General features: G+C 37.1%; 1 protein-coding gene across 1 annotated transcript; it reads right to left on the bottom strand.

The window, feature by feature from the left end:
* Positions 1 to 2,127: 2,127 nt before the first annotated feature.
* On the bottom strand, positions 2,128 to 17,972 carry pcyt2 (phosphate cytidylyltransferase 2, ethanolamine). The gene is made up of 13 exons (XM_022665355.2): positions 17,716 to 17,972; positions 12,775 to 12,863; positions 12,478 to 12,639; positions 11,559 to 11,625; positions 11,337 to 11,421; positions 11,173 to 11,214; positions 10,598 to 10,736; positions 9,320 to 9,402; positions 8,647 to 8,724; positions 7,722 to 7,787; positions 7,570 to 7,635; positions 6,574 to 6,662; positions 2,128 to 5,244 (listed from the first exon to the last, which is right to left on the bottom strand). The coding sequence occupies exons 1-13, from the start codon at positions 17,808 to 17,810 to the stop codon at positions 5,136 to 5,138; spliced, it is 1,170 nt and encodes a 389-aa protein (XP_022521076.1). The 5' UTR covers positions 17,811 to 17,972; the 3' UTR covers positions 2,128 to 5,135.
* Positions 17,973 to 18,289: the final 317 nt, after the last annotated feature.

Here is an 18,289-nt window from a genome sequence, read left to right as displayed (position 1 = left end):
TCGGATTACTTTTTCAAAGTAACTATACCATCACTGCTGCCCACAAATAATAATATAAGTATATATATATATATATAGAGAGAGAGAGAGAGAGAGAGACATGGAACTTGGTAGGTAGGTGTAGGATCAGTGCATCTCGGAGGACAACAAAAATGGGGGCGCTATAAACAAGGAGTTCATTTAAAAAGTTAATTTTTCACTTTTTCCTCAATAACTTCAGTACCTTAAGACTTACATTCAAAATTCTTTTTTTGCTGGATTCCTTGGGTTAAACCAATTTGGACCATGCACTTCTGCCCACTTAGATTTTTTGCTAATTTGCATAATATGCAAAACATACTTTTGCGAACTAGTCATAGGAATTTTGACCAATCCTGACATGTTTGGTATCAAAACACTCCTTAGAGCATGGGCTTCAATACTCATTAACCATCATGCCCTCCTTAAATTTTGCACCCTCTGGACACCTTTGTGGCAAAAATGTACACACTCCAAAAACTGCTCTTAAATCATTATACATCAATATTGTTTTTGCTTTTTTTCCCAAAAATCACTAAATCCATTTACTACCAATTTACCTACTCAAAACTACCAAACATTAAATAATTATGACAGTTTAATTATTTCCCCAGCTCCTCTAAGAACAGCCTCCGTCTGTATGTTTATTGCTGGTTTCAGGAGGGAGCCACAGCAGTGAACAGTGAATGCTGCACCCACTTGTTCCACATATTATGGAATATATTATCCTCCTTGTGTCGACAAGGATGGGTGAGTTGATCATCGAATTGGAGGCTGGCACTTATCACTTTAAATCATTTGTGGGACATGGTGGCTCTGAAGACTTTTCTCCAATTCTGGTCATCCCTCAGGCTGCGGGTAGATTTCGTTGTCCACTCACTTAGGATGGGCAGGAGCCGCAATGTCCTTTTTACTTTCAGAGGAAGGGTCAGAGGCACTCTCAGGATTTGAGGACTCCAGTGACCATTCAATTTCAGACTCCCAATCGAAGCTTGTGTCTTCTTCAGAGGATTCCTGCAGCTCAGTGGTAGATAAAGGCTGCATGACCATTTTCAATGCTTCCTCTGTACTAAAAAACGTCTCTTCATTTTTCCTACAGGTCTTTCTCCTTCTCTGCTCACTATGAAATGACCCCTCAGCCAAACTGCATGTTTATCTTTGGCTGTGAAAGCCATCTATGTAATGCTGCAGACCGGAGCCCCGCAGTGGGCGTGGCTAAAGGGCGGAGCATGTGTCAATCATTTTCAACTGCAGCCAATCAGATACTACACTTTTGTTGTCAATCACTTTTTATTAAGCCAATCATCAGACAGACTTAGTTGTCCATCATTTTTTACTGCAGCCAATCACTTTAACAGATCTGTCAAAAGAAGGCGGAAACTGCGCTGCTACCGCATATATATAACAAATATGACAGTTTTGTTTCATTGTAGCCTACACACACACACACACACACACACACACACACGGTCCCCTGTTAGTCACATGGCTCCATAATATAACTGGCAAAATTACAAGAATTTCATTCATCAGCCTAAAATGGAAAAATGGTTAAATCCAATGAAATACAGTAAATATGTCAAAGATCACTACTCTTCTTCAAAATGAAATACTAACATCTCAAAATGAATGTTTTATACTGTAATTGCAGTGAGATCAAATGTATTTTTGGCATTACATTAAAAAATAATGCAGTCAAATCAGTTTTGTTGCCAATTTTTGACATATCCAAGACTCTAATTTCCAACAATGTCCCATTCATCTACTATTTATTACATGGGAAATAATTTGATTTTTGTGGGATTTTTAATGAATAATTAATCATTAATGTACTTAAACTGTCATTTGAAGAGTTAAAGGTCTGAAGTAGATTAAGTGATTTATAAAAAAATATTGACATATGAGGATTTTATTGCTGATTTTGTGCATGTACATTTTTGCCACAAAGTTGCTCAAAGGTTGTTGCTGTGGTTATTGCAATTCTGACTGTAAGCTCTCAAGCTTATACCATACTGATGACATTTTTTTTTTACTGTTTTATACTTGTGAGCAGCTAAACTACAAAATCGAGATTGTAACACTAATCACAAAAACTCATACAATCAAACAGACCTGGTACGTAGTTTATTGGTGCATTCACGGGATCAGCTGAAAGTCATGTGGTGTGACAGAGGGACATCATGATGGAAACAAATGAATAGCCTTCCTACACAGATTAGCACAGTATTGGACAGAACACAACTAAATGGATTTTGGGATTAAAAAACAAACAAGCAAACATGTAAAACCGGTTTACACAATGTAAACCTGCTCACTTTTCATTTACATTCAAAAATCAGATAGTGGACGGATCAGTTATCTCCTTCAAGTGCCCCAATTAAACTTAGAATATGCAAAACCTTAGACTGATGTTCTTTAAAGAACAATTCCTGACAATATAAACTTAAAAAAGTGTTTGAGAAATGATATTTTGCAGTATTTTGTACTTCAAAAAGCATCACTTACTGACTAAAAAGTTGTGTATGGGACTTCTTCTCATTAGAAATTTTACATTAGAAACATTAGAAACTCTGCATTATTGGAGCAAATCTCTTAACTACATCTAGTTCTTGTTTACAATGTTTTAATAATAAAATAACCAATTATTTATCTCAAAAATCAAGTGTACAATGTTTTAAGCTACATCAGCCAAACTATGTTTAGTGTCAGAGGTTACATGCTTTGGAGTCATGAGGCTAAAATAATAAACAATAATAATAAACTGTATATATGGCTACTGGGACAGGGCTGGTTATACATGGAAAAAATTGGTAGTGTAATTATTTCTGGTGTTTCTCTGATTATCATGCCTGCCCCAATCTACTAACCACGTTTAATTAATTCCCTATGTTATCCAAACAGATTTAGATGTATTCAATAAGTTAGCACAATGCTAAATTGCAGGCTTACAATGCGTCAATTGTTAGCTACATTTGCCTTATAACTCTGATATAAAAGCAACTAAATCATATCAATATTAGATGGTAGTAGGAAAAATGCTCTGTGTCTGTAGCTACCAGTTAGCATGGCACTTGGTGCATGCCTGATTGTCTCATGCTCAAGTTTGTTTGTTTGTGTGTAGTTTAGATGATTCCAACATATGGCTGTAGGTTTCTGGTACGTTAGCAACATTAGCCTCTTTAGACAATAAACATGTAGCTCATTAGTTTTTGTGTTATAAAAAAACTCTAAAATTGTTTAGAGTTGATGAGAAGTTTAGAAATGAACCATTTTAGCAAAATTGCCAAAGAAGAGGATCTACTAACTTCCTAAACAAATCAGTGCCCTTAATATTTGAGATGTTGCAAATAATTTCCTCTACAGACAAAACATTCACGATAAATAAATGTTGCATGACCATGTATGTCCTATGTACATGTCCAATAAACTTTGTTTTGTTTATGTTAATTTTGAGAAAGTGATGTCAGTTGGGAACCATTTCAACATAATTAGCCTAGCCCTAGCATCCCAAACATGACCTGAAGGCCATTTTTAAGTCGTTGGTTCAAATGGACAAGAGCTGAGGAGAAAGAAGTGTGCAGAAAACAAAAGTGATCTTCCTATATCATTTCACAGTCATTCTACTGGATAAAAAAACAGACCCCACCAGTCACAAACCCATGATTAGTACAGTATTCCATAAAAGTCCTATTTTCCCACATCTGCGTTCACTTTCTGTATATGTAGTGAATAAGACAAGACTGTCTGAATTTGTCTGGTGTCTAAAGTTAGCTTCTGTAGTGCTAGGTAGCTAACAATTAACAGAAACTTACAGCTACAAGCGTGGAGCGTGGAGCAAACTGCGTTTAATGTTTAATCATCACAGATGAACATGTTTTAGCTACATTAGGCTCGTATACCTCAAGCACTAAACTGAAGGAGCCAATTTATGACAAAAAAAACATGTTTTGCATTAGTAACTATAGTTACACGATACAGGTACAAGAATAAAAACTGATTTATTTGACTAAATCTTTTAGGATCATTTTTATATGGAACAATAGGTCATATAGTTTCAAATAAAACAGATTAGCCATTTACTCTAAACAATCCTACAGTCTGTGTTTCCAATACTTGTTAGCTACATAAAACTCGTAGCTCCAATGCCAAAATACAAAGCCACACTTCAGACACCAAACATTGCCAAACTATTCTTTACACTTAAGGTGAGGTGTAAAATCTTGTAAATCTGTAAATTGTGAACTCTGTAAAGTGATGTGAACTCAGCACACATCCCACAAGGACTAGACAGAAAAGCTAGAAATGGCTCCTTATAAACGCACTACTTTACAAACGAAAAAACCTAAAATGGGTAAAAGAAGAAGTGTTTTTCTCCCACAAGTGTGCGTATGAACTGTCCACAGAATGCACGTTAAAATACACAGCTAAAATGACGCATCAGATTACCGTAAGGAGTGAAGAGAAAATAAATCTATTTTACAAACCCCTCTGATGGAGAGACTAAAGTGTGCATTTTTACCCATTTAACAGGCATAAAAATAGCTATGATGGACAGCGGCCATCAAACAGAAGTGTAAAAACTATTTTGCCTTGAATTTCTCATTTTTAAAGCAGCCCAATAGAGTTTTTGTCTGTGGTTTTAAACTAACACGCTTAATGCTGGGATTAATAAAATTGTTTAAAACATTTTACCTGGGCAGTATGTGCATTTTTTTGGTAAAAAAAAAAAAACACAAACACAATAAATACAAATACATTTTTTGGAATAAAAAGTATTTCTTGAGCAAAGTTGGTTGTTTATTTGATTAATGTTGATTTAAATTCATGCTGATGTCATTGCGTTTGAGTAAAGACACACTTACTGCCCAGACAAACTGATTGAAATATTGTTATTTTTCACTCACTCATCTTCACCTTTCCACCACAATAAAGACAAGAACCTTCTTAGGCTGCTGTGCAGTGCAGTGTGGGAGGGACTGATGCTACAGTGACCACAGTATTAGAACCAGTGAGAGGAGAAGACAGAAGAACAGATGAGGAGTGGAAAGTGAAACCAGTGCTTTTCTGGTCAAGCCCTTTGTTTTTGCTTAGATGTGTCCATTTTTGTTGTCTGCCTGTCACTGGGCAGCTGCTTGGTTCTTCTCTTCATCCTCTCTGCGCTTTAGGGCCTCGATCACAGCCATCTCCTTAGCTTCTTTCTTCTGATTTCGAGCCTCAAACTGCAGCCTGAGGGGACAGAAGACAGGAGATAAGGAAATGGGGTTTGTGTCTGATTACTCAGTAACTAATAACGACTGTGTACTGGGAAAGATCTGATAATATTTTACACATCACAATACACAGGGTACAAATAAGCAATAATTAGTGTCAATATTACACGTTATAGCACAACCCTGAGTGTATTATTGCGATTATACCACATTTTCATAATTTATTTATTTATTAAAAGATTTTGAGGTAAAGAGGATGAGAAAATACGATCTGTTTGGTTATAAAAACTCTGCGAGTTAAAACAGTTCCATTGCTGCTCTGTTTGTAGCTGCAATGTTTGGCTTGTAAGCGCTGCATCGTTGCTAGGTTACCTGTATGAGGCAGAGTAATACATGGAGAGCTTTAGTTATAAAATGCCAATCACATTGCAGGGTCGGAACTAACTGTGGTATAATTTGATATAATGAAATACATGTGGATACTGCGAGAAAGGCAATACACACTGAGATGTGTCCATTTTAGAGCAGTGGGATCTGAAGACGGAGTAAAACACTGCTTTCTTATGATCATGGTTTAAACAACACAAAATTAAGCACTGTGACACATCTTTACACAAAGTAGGATACTAGGACATGTTTTAATAGTTTGATGTAACTACATTTTCCTAAATATGCCATATTTATAGTAATTAAAGGAGACAGTCACACATTCTGTGACTTTTTGTGACTTGTACATTTGTCTTAATTTAAGATTCTAAGATTATATGTAATATATCTTATATTATAAGATTTATATGGATTTTACTATGTTTTGATTAGACATATTTTTCACTGCAGTAATGTTTTTTTTTCTTCTAAAGACTATAAAACAGATTGCACCCAAAAAAATAATCAGAAATTGATCATATACACTGTTTTCGTGTCTGAAAAGTAAAAAAATTTCAATCTAAGCAAATTTATATAGGTAAGATTAACAGAAATATTTATAGTAAATAAATAATACAATTTCACAATAGGTTACTCTGTCCTAAAATAACATCATACTCCTCAGAACCCAAAGATGCAAAGTATTAATTAAAAAATATTAAAAAACAGTTTAAAAATTTTACTACCCTAAGTTTTTAGTAGAGTACTTAAGTGCATTGATATTTTCTTACCATTCTATTAATTAAGCATCTGTAAGAAATGGCAAACTCTCATATTTAATCATGGTTTATTTAGCCAAAACAATTACATTTAACGTTACTTTTCTGATATATACTACTATCTCTGTTTACCCCTTTAAAGTAGACATGCTTTTTTGTTACTGATTGGCTAAAGTAAATCACAATTAACACTGACACACCTGTTCTCAATGATTCTCTGCACAATGTCATCAGTTGTGAGGCCATTTCTGCTGTTGATTATACGAAAGATTCCCCTCTTTTTCGGCTCCTGTTTACAGCAATGAAAGCAATAAGCAATAATTACAACAACAAAACCAAACACTATGAAGGGTTTGTGACAATTGGTTCATGTTTATCTGCTTCAGAAAGTCCTTATGTTATGGCAATACCTTTCTATATGGACTAGACAAGCTGTGTGTGCGCGCATTTGCACATATGTGTGAGTAGTGGATGCAACTTAAAAAAAAGCTGAATGCCTTTATTAGAAATAATGTCACCAAAAAATTAAGAGACCACTTCAGTTTCTGAATCAGTTTCTCTGATTTTGCTATTTATAGGTTTATGTTTGAGTAAAATTAACATTGTTGTTTTATTCTATAAACTACAGACAACATTTCTCCCAAATTTCAAATAAAAATATTGTCATTTAGAGCATTTATTTGCTCTAAATAAATGCTGGTTGAAATAACAAAAAAAGATGCAGAGCTTCCAGACCTCAAATAATGCAAAGAAAACAATATTTAGTGGAATAACTTTGATTTTTAGTCAAAGTTTTCATGCATCTTGGCATGTTCTCCTCCACCAGTCTTACACAATGCTTTTGGATAACTTAATGCCACTCCTGGTGCAAAAATTCAAGCAGTTCAGCTTGGTTTGATGGCTTGTACATTCCAGAGGTTTTCAAATTGGTACAATCAAAGAAACTCATCATTTTTAAGTGGTCTCTTATTTTTGTCCAGAGCTATACATTATAGTGAGAGTGTTCAAAAGGGCACCCTGGTCAAATGGCTATTGTTGTATATGTTGTGTGTTGATGACAGACTTAAATTGTGACTTGAAAATATTACACAAGATTTTAATATTATTATTAATTAAGACAAGTTATGCAAGTTTTCGACAGACATTGGATGTGTGTGTGTGTGTGTGTGTGTGTACACAGTGCGTTACAAACTCACAGCATAGGGGTCAGTGCCATCTTTGTCCGGGAAAACCTCCGTCTGACCGTGACACACCATATCCACCTGCATGATTACAGTACGTCAATCAAAAGGTTGCTAATGATCATTATTGTATAGTGTAAAGGATGATGAAGTGGAATTCTTTGTACCCTGAAATGATCCAAGAGGTCTTTGTTCACAGCATACGGTGCTCCAATCACAACTTCTGACACATACTGAGAGAAAGAGAGAGAGAGATTCAAGACCATGTATAAAGAGTTGTATAAAAAATATATACAATTTAGACAGCACATGCCTTAGAGTGCTGAGTGTGCCGTAACAAAAAGCTAAAATACTGGAATATACAAGTAAAGTCAGAGACATTATTAAATGAGAAGACCGCCCACTGCTGGACATATGAATGGTAGCACGCTTAAAAATAAAAATAATTATTTTTTGTCTATTACTGATCCAAATGATACAGACTGTGAAATTCTAATGAAATTTATCATCAGTAATTTAAAATATGCTTAATATCTAAAACAATATTTTGGCCTTTACCTTTCAGTATTTTAGTCTCTCCCCGTTCAAATAGATGAACTAGAGAACTGCTCAATGCCGTTGTAAAAACAACTCCTACGCTTCTTTCTTCTTTGTGTGAATAACTTGAACATGAATGAGTAATTTAACATCCACAGATAATTCAGTATCCACTACGAACTTAGAAATGTTATAGTAACTACAACAAATGATTCATTAACCACTATAGACTATTTAGTAACTACTGTGAATGTTTCATAATCCACTACATGATCCACATGATTAAAGAAACCATGAATAAGTATCCTCTATGCGTTTCCACTATGAATATCCACTATGGCTGATTCATTATCCACTACTAATGATTTATTAACCACTACCAAGGTTTAGTATCAACTATTTGTTATTAGGTAACTACTGTAAATTAATAATATATCCTATGAATGCATCTGTATCCACTATTTAGTAAAAGGGAAACACATTAGATTCTGGTATGTTTACATACAAACATACATACATGTGTGCGCATATTGTGTGTATATAGCTCAAACTCACCCTGCACGCCAGTACACTCAGGGTTCTCTCGTGGATGTTCATGATGGGATAGTTCTTTCCTTTGTAGCGGTTCACTTCCTGTAACAATCATAAGAGGCCTGTCAATCATTATTTTACTAGCAGTTAATTACAGTTAATTATCTGTTAGCTACATTAGCTCCTGTGTGTAACTACAGAAACTTGCCTACATTATAAAAGAGGGCCATCCTCAACGTACTCAGAGTTTAAATAAAGGTTGAGTAATCGATTGAACCGATTGAAACCACCTCTCATAGCAAATATGCCTCTGCTAATCAGCCTACATTTAAATTCGGCCTACAGGTAAAACTAGAGAACTATGATAATTTGATTTCATTGGTAACTGTGTAAAATCAGTGTGGAAGCAAGCATAATAAAATTGTTTAATTATGAACAGACCTGCCAATTCCCAAAAACCCACCCGCCCAATCAGTCAGGGAATGTATCATAGCTGCACACTTCCCGGAACTGTCTGTAACAGTGTGGAGAAATGTTTATATATATATATATATATATATATATATATATATATATATATATATACACACACAGTATAGGAAATAAATTACCAAATTTGGAATAAACCAGTCCACAGATTAGCTTTGCTGACAAACCTGTTTGGAAAGTGTAAGTGTATGCATGTATTTTTACACACCTGATCAAAGTGCAGTCCGACGATGACGTATGGCCTCTCGGCCTGTTTGAACACCGTCTCCAGGAAGTCCACATGGCCAATATCTATCAAAAAGAGTCAAGGCCAAACACTGGACACACACTTTTTAAAATGGTTTAGACGGGTCTTGTTTTGAAATTAAAAACTCCTGTTTTCATGCACGCATGTCAAATAGGAACCTCTGAAATCAAATAGGTACTCTGTTAAACTCATTCTGCTGCATGACACATCAAGTGTATAACATCTGGATAGGCAACTCACCAAACTGACCTTATGCCCAGTTATTGTGCTCAATGCAATGTACTGTAAACAATGCAACAAACACAAGAACCTTGGTTCAGCTTTTGACCAGACTTTGTTTCAGGTCTAAAAATGCCAGAGAAAAAGTCTCCTTCCGCTAAAATCCACTTTTTCTTCTTCTTTGTGAAATACACTAGGTCTCGAGTTGTATAGGCAGGCTGCACATGAAACTGTTCTTCAACCCCTATTGTCGGCAGTAGCTAGCAAAAGAAAATGTTTAGAAAAATTAGTCGTTTAGAAAAAGCACCGTGTCTATGTCAACTCATGAGTTCATGACCTCGCCCACCTTGGCTCAGGACCGGCCACAGACAGAGCTGAAGCCGGGATGCAGCAGAGCCGAAACGGAGCTCACAGCTCTTAAACACCTTATATATACACAAGGAAAGTACAATTTGACCAGGTAGCACAACTCGACAGAACACAGGTCAAAGCGGGCACGTAAGAGTTTAGTAGCGTTAGATTAGTTGAAAGAAACGTTATCAACATTAACAAATGAGACTGACCTTTAGCGAAGTTTAAGGGTTAACTTTACCTAGCACTTAGTGCTATATCTTTGTAACTTAGGCTGTATCTCTAAATCTCTAAATATTTTGTCCCTTGAGTGTTAGAGTTGTAAAATTGATTTTTTTGGGGGGGGGGGGGGTTCATGTTCTCTGCTGCAGTGCTGTTAGCCAATCAGAGGCGATATGTTTGCATGTATGAATATTTATGAACAAGAGATCACTATTAGAGATCACTAATTCACTTAACTTATGCAGGGCTAAATATAAACACCAGAGCCCTTTTTTTCACAAAAAATTTCTCACATGGCACTCATTCATACTATAGACCACAACTAGACTTTAAATGAATGAGACTTTTACAAGGTTGGCTACTCATAGGAAGTTTCTACAAGACTGCCCTCACACTGAGCTTAACTCTGTGAATGACCCGCAGACTGGAGTACTGACAGAAGGATACGGAAGAGGTCGAATGCTCCAGCGACGTAGATGATTGTGTCTCCTGGCTGGGGCTCTTTCCCTGAGGCAAACTGAATGATTTTCTGAGACGTCTGGAGGAACTGAGACACGCCGGTCCATGGACTGTGGCCTTTAGGACCCTAAGATAAAAAGAGGAAAGGTTTAGAAATTCTGACAAAGAGTTGATTAATTGCTGAAGAGCAAGTTTCACACATTGAAATCAAAATATATATTTAAAGAGCATTTATAAAATGAAAATGAGTTTATCCTGGTTTTGTGGGAGTAACTGTCTTCTACTGTCCAGAAAAGGCTTACTATTAGTCTGGATGATAACCATCGCACATTCATTCCTCATGCAAATTTAGATAGAAAGGGTGTCCACAACCCTTGGTTTCCTAGACAGGAATGAAGCCTAGACATTCTTTTAAAATAAAATTTGCATTCAAAATCCTGTGTAGTAGAAGAATAGGCTAAATCCCTGTCCTGGAACCTGCCCCATAGTGGATACAGAGTGGAATCACAACACACAGGCACTCTAGAGGCCACATTGAGTCATTACAAGTGCTAAAAACTCACCTTGCCAAAGTTATCTGCATGCTGCTGATAATCCGAGTTATCCTGAGAGAGAGAAATCCACAGCAGTAAGACTATATATTATATAGTTGGCAGATAAGGAGAACAATATTGATAATTACACACACCCACACATATGCAGAGTAAAGCACGTGCCTGTTACTTACCATGTTGGTGTGATGGGCTTTTGTCATCAGTAACATACGGCCCACCAGGTCTGTGGTTGACACACCCTGAGTGCGCCTACACTCCCTGCAAAACACACACACACACACACACTTAAACACAGGTTAAAAAAATGTTCTGCAGGTCTTTTATTGTGATGCCTGTATGTGTGTGTCTGTGTGTGTGTGTAAGAGAGAGACTACAGGAGTGAGATGCACTCTCACCTGTACCGCTCCATACGCTTAACTTCTTCATATGTGTCCTTTCCGTCCACTGTTAATGTGATGTCATCTGATAAAGCACACAAAAAAAACTGTGGTCAGACAGAGCAGTACTAAATCTGCAGCAGATTTTGCAGTGTGCCTCTGATATTGCATTAAACTGCATGATTAACAGCTCACTTACATTTAAAAGAATTGAGAAACAGGACAGCTAATTCATACACACCAAGTACTTATCTATACGTGAGGGAATTATTTAGAAGAAATAAATCTCTTATCAAAATGATTTTACATATCTATTTTTAAGTCTACCTGGATTTTTTTCCCTAATGATTAAATTTTAGTAAATTGATGTGTGAGTTGTTGACCGGAAAACGGGCCAAAGAGTCTAAAAGCGTCGAGAATGCGCAGTTGTACCACAGAAAACGGGCCAAAAAGTCTAACAACTCCAAAGAAATGAAAAATGGAGAGCAAATGCAGAAAATTTCAGGCATGTTGGGAAAATTACTATTTTTTTAACTGAGTTCAGAGGAAAGTGTGTGTGTTTAATTTGTCAGGAATCAGTTGCCTAATTAGGAGTATAATATTAAATGACATAATGAAACGAAACATCAATTTGAAAATCTTAGTTTAAACAACACTGTCAAAGAGAGCTAAAGATAGTAACTCAAGGAAAATGGTGTGTACATGATAGTAATCAAGAATATGTATTATTTTAAGTATTATATTTCAATACTATATTTCATTACATTATTTTATTACAGTGTCTGTGGCCCGTGACTGCTCATACATTTGCGGAGACTGGTTGAATTTGCATGAAACATCCGAATTCCTGTAAAAACTGATATTTACAGGACATAAGTCAAGGTGTTATGTAACCTCTATGTAGTATCAGGTCATCTGGGATGTGGTTTACGCTTACCTCCATGGACGCAGAAATCACAGTTGTATTTGTCTAGTGTCTCCAGCGTTGTGACATACGGAGCTCCCTCTACAATCTCGTCCACCCACTTTATCGCCCGGACCATCTTATAGCGCTCCTCCTGAGTGAACACCGGTGGCCCTTTATGCTTCGATATTTCCTCTAAGAGAGACAAACAGAAAACAGCCAGACAGAGGGTAAATTAAAGCTTCAGCTTGCCCACCACTGCTTACAAATGACACTATTCACTATCCAGGTGTGGAAAAGCCGTGCCTGGATCTGTGAGAGTCCCCTTACCGTCTGTGTGAACTCCCACCACCAGATAATCTCCCATTGCCTTGGCCTGCCGTAGCTGATTGGAGTGACCATAGTGAACCATATCATAGCTGGGAAAGACAGAGAGAAAAGAAAGAGAGAGATAAAAAAAAAAAATGTTAGACTGTACACTGTTACACCACTGACCTGTATTAATCTACACCAACACACAAGCCCCTCCACAGTTACACTACGGACCAGAACACACTCCACACAAATACAACACTGACCTGTAACATATCCTAAACAGTTACACCACTGACCTGTAACATATCCTAAACAGTTACACCACTGACCTGTAACATATCCTAAACAGTTACACCACTGACCTGTAACATATCCTAAACAGTTACTCCACTGACCTGTAACACACCCCACACAGTTACCCGACTGACCTGTCACACCCCACACATTTACTCCACTGACCTGTAACACACCCCACACAGTTACCCGACTGACCTGTAACACACCCCACACAGTTACTCCACTGACCTGCAACACACCCCACACAGTTACTCCACTGACCTGCAACACACCCCACACAGTTACTCCACAGACCTGTAACACACCCCACACGGTTACCCGCCTGGCCTGTAATGCATCCCACACGGTTACCAGACTGGCCTGTAACGCATCCCACACAGTTAATCCACAGACCTGTAACACACCCCACACAGTAACTCAACTGACCTGTAACATGTTTTAGCCTCTTACACAACATACCCATATCATATATTACACTGTCACACCAGTGACCTGCAGCATACTTCAAACTGTTACACCACTGACCTGCAAGAAAATCTACAGTTACACTAGCAGCCATGGGACATTATCTAATGTGTGAGGTTAGTTTATTAGAACAGAGAACAGTTCTCAAATTAATACATGCTTTATGTAAACAGTAAACACAGCGCTGTGGAGTTCAGAATATAAACAATAAACACATGTTAGCTAAAGTTAGTAAAGCTAGAAACTATATGCATGATTTCTTCATCTAGGAGTATCTTACATTTGGTCAGTGAGACAAAAAGATAAATTCAGACACTGTGTGTGGCTGATGCAGGAAAGTGTTTGTCTCTCATTTATTGGTTAAAACATTATTGGATAAGTGAAATGTCTTGTTTTCTCTCGTGTCTTTTTAATTGAGTACTTGATTACAAAAATAATCGATAGCTGCAGCCCTTAATCAAACATACACGCACAAACAAACATAAGAAATTCAACACAAGAAATAAACAACCTCAGAAATAAACAGAATGAAATGCCCACAGTGCCTTGCTTCTTGCTAATTTACCCTTCACTGAACATCATGTTCACTATGCAGGATATTAATAGAGTCTCATACATATGACTGGCCTGGACTAAACTTAGGCTTAACAGGCAGGGGTTCACTTGTCTGTGTAAGCCTGCATCATATTTCTCAGCTTCAACTAACAAAAGTAAAGTATTTATTGTGCTTCACCAGTTAGTATGGTGCTAACTGCATCAAGCAATGTGTGAACCTTTCCGATTTCAGTAATAGGTGTAAACCAGTTCAACAAGGTCATCAAGAAACTGAACAGCCAGTAGAACAGTACATCAGTTTATAGCACATCACACACCCACAGTCCCACAAACTAATCCACACCACGATGGAACTACTTTCAGTTGCACCCATGCCTAACACAGATGTGTCAGTGCACACACATACACAGCTTGCCTAGTCCCTGTAGAGACGTACTGCCAATAGAATAGGACACTATCGAGCAGATAAATACGAACATACTGGCACCATGCCTAATACCATTTGAAGGAACAGAAAAGCTTCCAGCATTGAGCTGTGTAGCTGTGTAACGGTGTTCTCTGGAATGATGATGTCGCTCCATCATATACTTTTGGAAAGAGTTAGGGAGTTGTGAATGAGGTGGGGTGATGACTGCAGCTAATCCACTATTCCAGGTCTGCAGTGAGCCAGTAGCTACATGCCTACATGTTCTAAAATTCATACTGTAATAAATAGGAGAGTAAACATTAACCAGCAAGACATACTCTATCCAGCACAGTGTCACTGATCTGTTCTTAACTATCAGCAAGTAATGCAGCTCTAAAAAACATTAACATAGCAGACGACCCAGGTCCAGTCTAGCTGTTATCATTGTGGCTAATCCTCTATTCTAGGCTTCAAAATAGTCATAAGGCATTACCATATGTAACTAAAAAATAAAGGACATACAGAATTCTTTTTTTATTTTTGTATTTAATTTCTGTCAAAATTTGCATATCATATTAGGACAAATTTAAAATAACTGGCATTTGTACCTGCGTTCTGTGCAAATAAAGGTACATTAAATTATCCAACAGATATGCACTGACTGCTATTACTGTTTGCATACAGCTGGTTGAAAGCTAAAATTTAAGGCAAACAAAAGTTACATATGTGTCTAAAGTTATACCAGGGTGTGTATTCTCTATGTAAAATATAAACATGTATATTGTATCGGCCTTGACAGATACATACATGTATAACATTTGTATTTTTACACAGGGCCAGCAGGAAAAAGCTAGACATTAACAAACCTTTCATCAATTTCACAACACATAATGTGGAAAGTATAATCCAGCTTTTATTCAATACGATTTTTGACAGACGATTGACTACTCCTTGGTAAAATAACAAAAATAACAGCGGTGCTGAATTTCCTTTATTTGTGGATCAACTGTCTTACAGTGGATTAGAGGACACCAGTGTCTGTAGTAATAGTTTTGTAACTTTTTTCACCCTAATGAGCTTCTGAGTTCCTCAGAAACCTCCTTCAATCAAGACAGGCACACGTCTATAGACAAGGGCCTGTAAAGCTAATGCTTGTATAATTCTACAAAAAACTAATGTAACAACTAATGTTTTTGCATGTTTTTCTGTTATCTAGTTTCAGGAATTAGCTAAAGGTCTGATGATTTAGGCCAACCTGGGGACACATTTTACTAAAAGAAGTAAATGGAATCTGGTCAAAGTACAGATACGATCCATACACAAAACCCCTGATAATGCAGAGTGTAAACACCGTTCTAGAAATCGCCACCAAACCCAAGACTTGCTGACCCTTATTATCGCTTCAACAGCAGAAGACAAGGACAGAAGTGTCATCTTGTTCTATAGTTTTACTTTTCATTTTACTTATATTTTACCCATATTCTGTGTTTGTTATAAATAAAGATTTGTTTTAAATTGTCTCTTCTTTTTATACATTGCACACAATCCAAGTGTAAGGGTGTCTTAAATATTAATGCTTGAGCTTCTGGAATAAAAGTAGTCAAGTCAGAGAACTAACCTAGTTTAATACTGTCATTTCAGATGGTTGGACAGAGACACTGTAGACCTGACAATGGTACAAATGTTCATTTAAATTGAGTAATTGTGTGTCTATAATCATTATTACTTCTATAATGACAAAAACAAAATAGCGGCTTTATATAATGGCCATACTTGTGCTCTTTAAACATCAGCACTGGCTATTAAAAAACAATATCGGGGCAGTGTAACACTTATCTGTGCTTAACACCTAGCTGTGTGTGTGTCTCTACTAACCCTTCCAGATGGAGGCCGGTCCTCTAATCCTCACAGAAAGGTAACTACAGGTCATTTTTCCCCTCAGTAATACTTCCAGCTGAACAGAGATCATACCACAGAACGTCCACAAATACACTGTGGAACGGTTCCTATTCTGATTAATATTATTATCATTATATAGTATTATATCAGAAAGAGAAGAGAGCTAAAGCATAAGAGTGAAAGACAGTGATAACACAGCTAGAAAGATAGCAAAATAAAACAAAAAACAAGCACCTAGATATGCAGACTGCTACAAACATGTGAATGAATGATCACTCTCAGTAGCTCAGTGAGAGTGCAAGATGTCATTGATAATAAAACAAAATAAAGTGAATAGTGTTCTTATACAAGTACCTATATGTAAATGTACAGGTAATGAATTTGTGCATACCCAACTATGAGTAAATGTGTGAATGAAATTTTGGTTGAATAAATGTCCATGTAGTGAAAAGATTTGGACACATTTCCACTCATTCAATGTTTTCTTTATCTCTTTATTTAATTTAATTTCTACATTTTAGATTAATATTAAAAACATGAAGGGGCACATATGAAATTACGTTGTAAACAAACCTGATCAACTGAGAAGCTGATTTGGGATGAGCAGGAGCCTCACAGTGTGAATCAAAAGCAGCAACTATTGTTCAGCACCTTCAAGAACTTCTTCAAGATGCTGAGAAAACTATTCCAGGTGACTCTAACTCAGATAAAGTATAAAACATATTCTGATTCGTTAAACACTTTTTGTTTATAGGAAAATTATTCTCCATGTGTTTCTGCATAGCTTTAATATAGTCCTCAATATTACAATATTAAATTTACAATGTAAAATAATCATCAAAAGAAAACAGATTGAATGATGCATGTGTATATAAGCACCCCCAGTTCCCCTTATTATCAAAGTTATTTGTATCCAGTATATTTGTTCTGTAGCTAGAGCTGGACAGATTGAGAGAAAGAGAAAGGGGGGTAGCTTAGCAAGCTAGTTGTAAACAAGAGAAAATGAGGGAATAACATTCATAACAAAGAGAAAGAAACGAGCTAATCAAGATAAATTACACTTAAAAAGAGAGACTGTAAATACAGATAGACTGTAACGTTACATACAGAGAGAATCCAGGAAAACAAAAGTAAACAGTGATGTAGGTAACTGAGCTAAGCTAGTTAACTATAATAGAACCTCCTACTACAGCTGACCTGTCAAGTTAGCTTTAGCCGTTAGCTCTCTCTCTGTGTTTACTGGAGTAAAGCGCTGTTTAATAGTGAATATAGTGAGTAAACAGCAGAGCTGCCCGATGAGGAAACACAATTCCGCCCCTGGGTCTGAAACTCACCAACCGTCGCACCACACCCGCACCGCGCGCTTCCTCTTCTCGGCGCCGCGCTCCCCGCCGCTCCCGCCCGGTGCGTGGTGACCGTTCTTCAGCATTTCTGGACGACGAGGACAAAAGAGACAAATCGAGAACTGAGCCAGAACCGTGGACCGGACGGTGTGTGAGCGCCTGCTGGAGGGGAGCCGGTTGGCCGACCTGTAGAGGACTTGCGTCGCCGTGCCCACGCGCCTCCTTTCGCCCGGCACGGAAACAGCGTCAGTACGTCAGACTTGGGCGTGTTCAGACCAGAGCCGGGTTATGGGGTCTATCTGAAACGCAGTTCGTGCTGACTTAATGCCTTGCAGCCTACTAAGGGAAATTCTGGTATCAGAGACTGGCAAGGGGAGACTGGTGTATTTTTTTCCTAATATTCTGTTTAATTATATATTTTCTCATATTTGAACATTTTTAGCTTATGAGTGACACACTTCCATTAATAAACATCAAAACATGACTATGCTTTTAGTTTTACCAAATTAAAAAAAGTTTGCACCAAACAAGAAGGTAACTAGTAAAGAAATACACAGTATTTCCT

The sequence above is a fragment of the Astyanax mexicanus genome, chromosome 23, assembly GCF_023375975.1.
Source record: "Astyanax mexicanus isolate ESR-SI-001 chromosome 23, AstMex3_surface, whole genome shotgun sequence".
NCBI classification, from domain to species: domain Eukaryota; kingdom Metazoa; phylum Chordata; class Actinopteri; order Characiformes; family Acestrorhamphidae; genus Astyanax; species Astyanax mexicanus.
The sequence above is the reverse complement of the archived record's forward strand: the minus strand, read 5'-3'. Positions and strand labels throughout refer to the sequence as shown.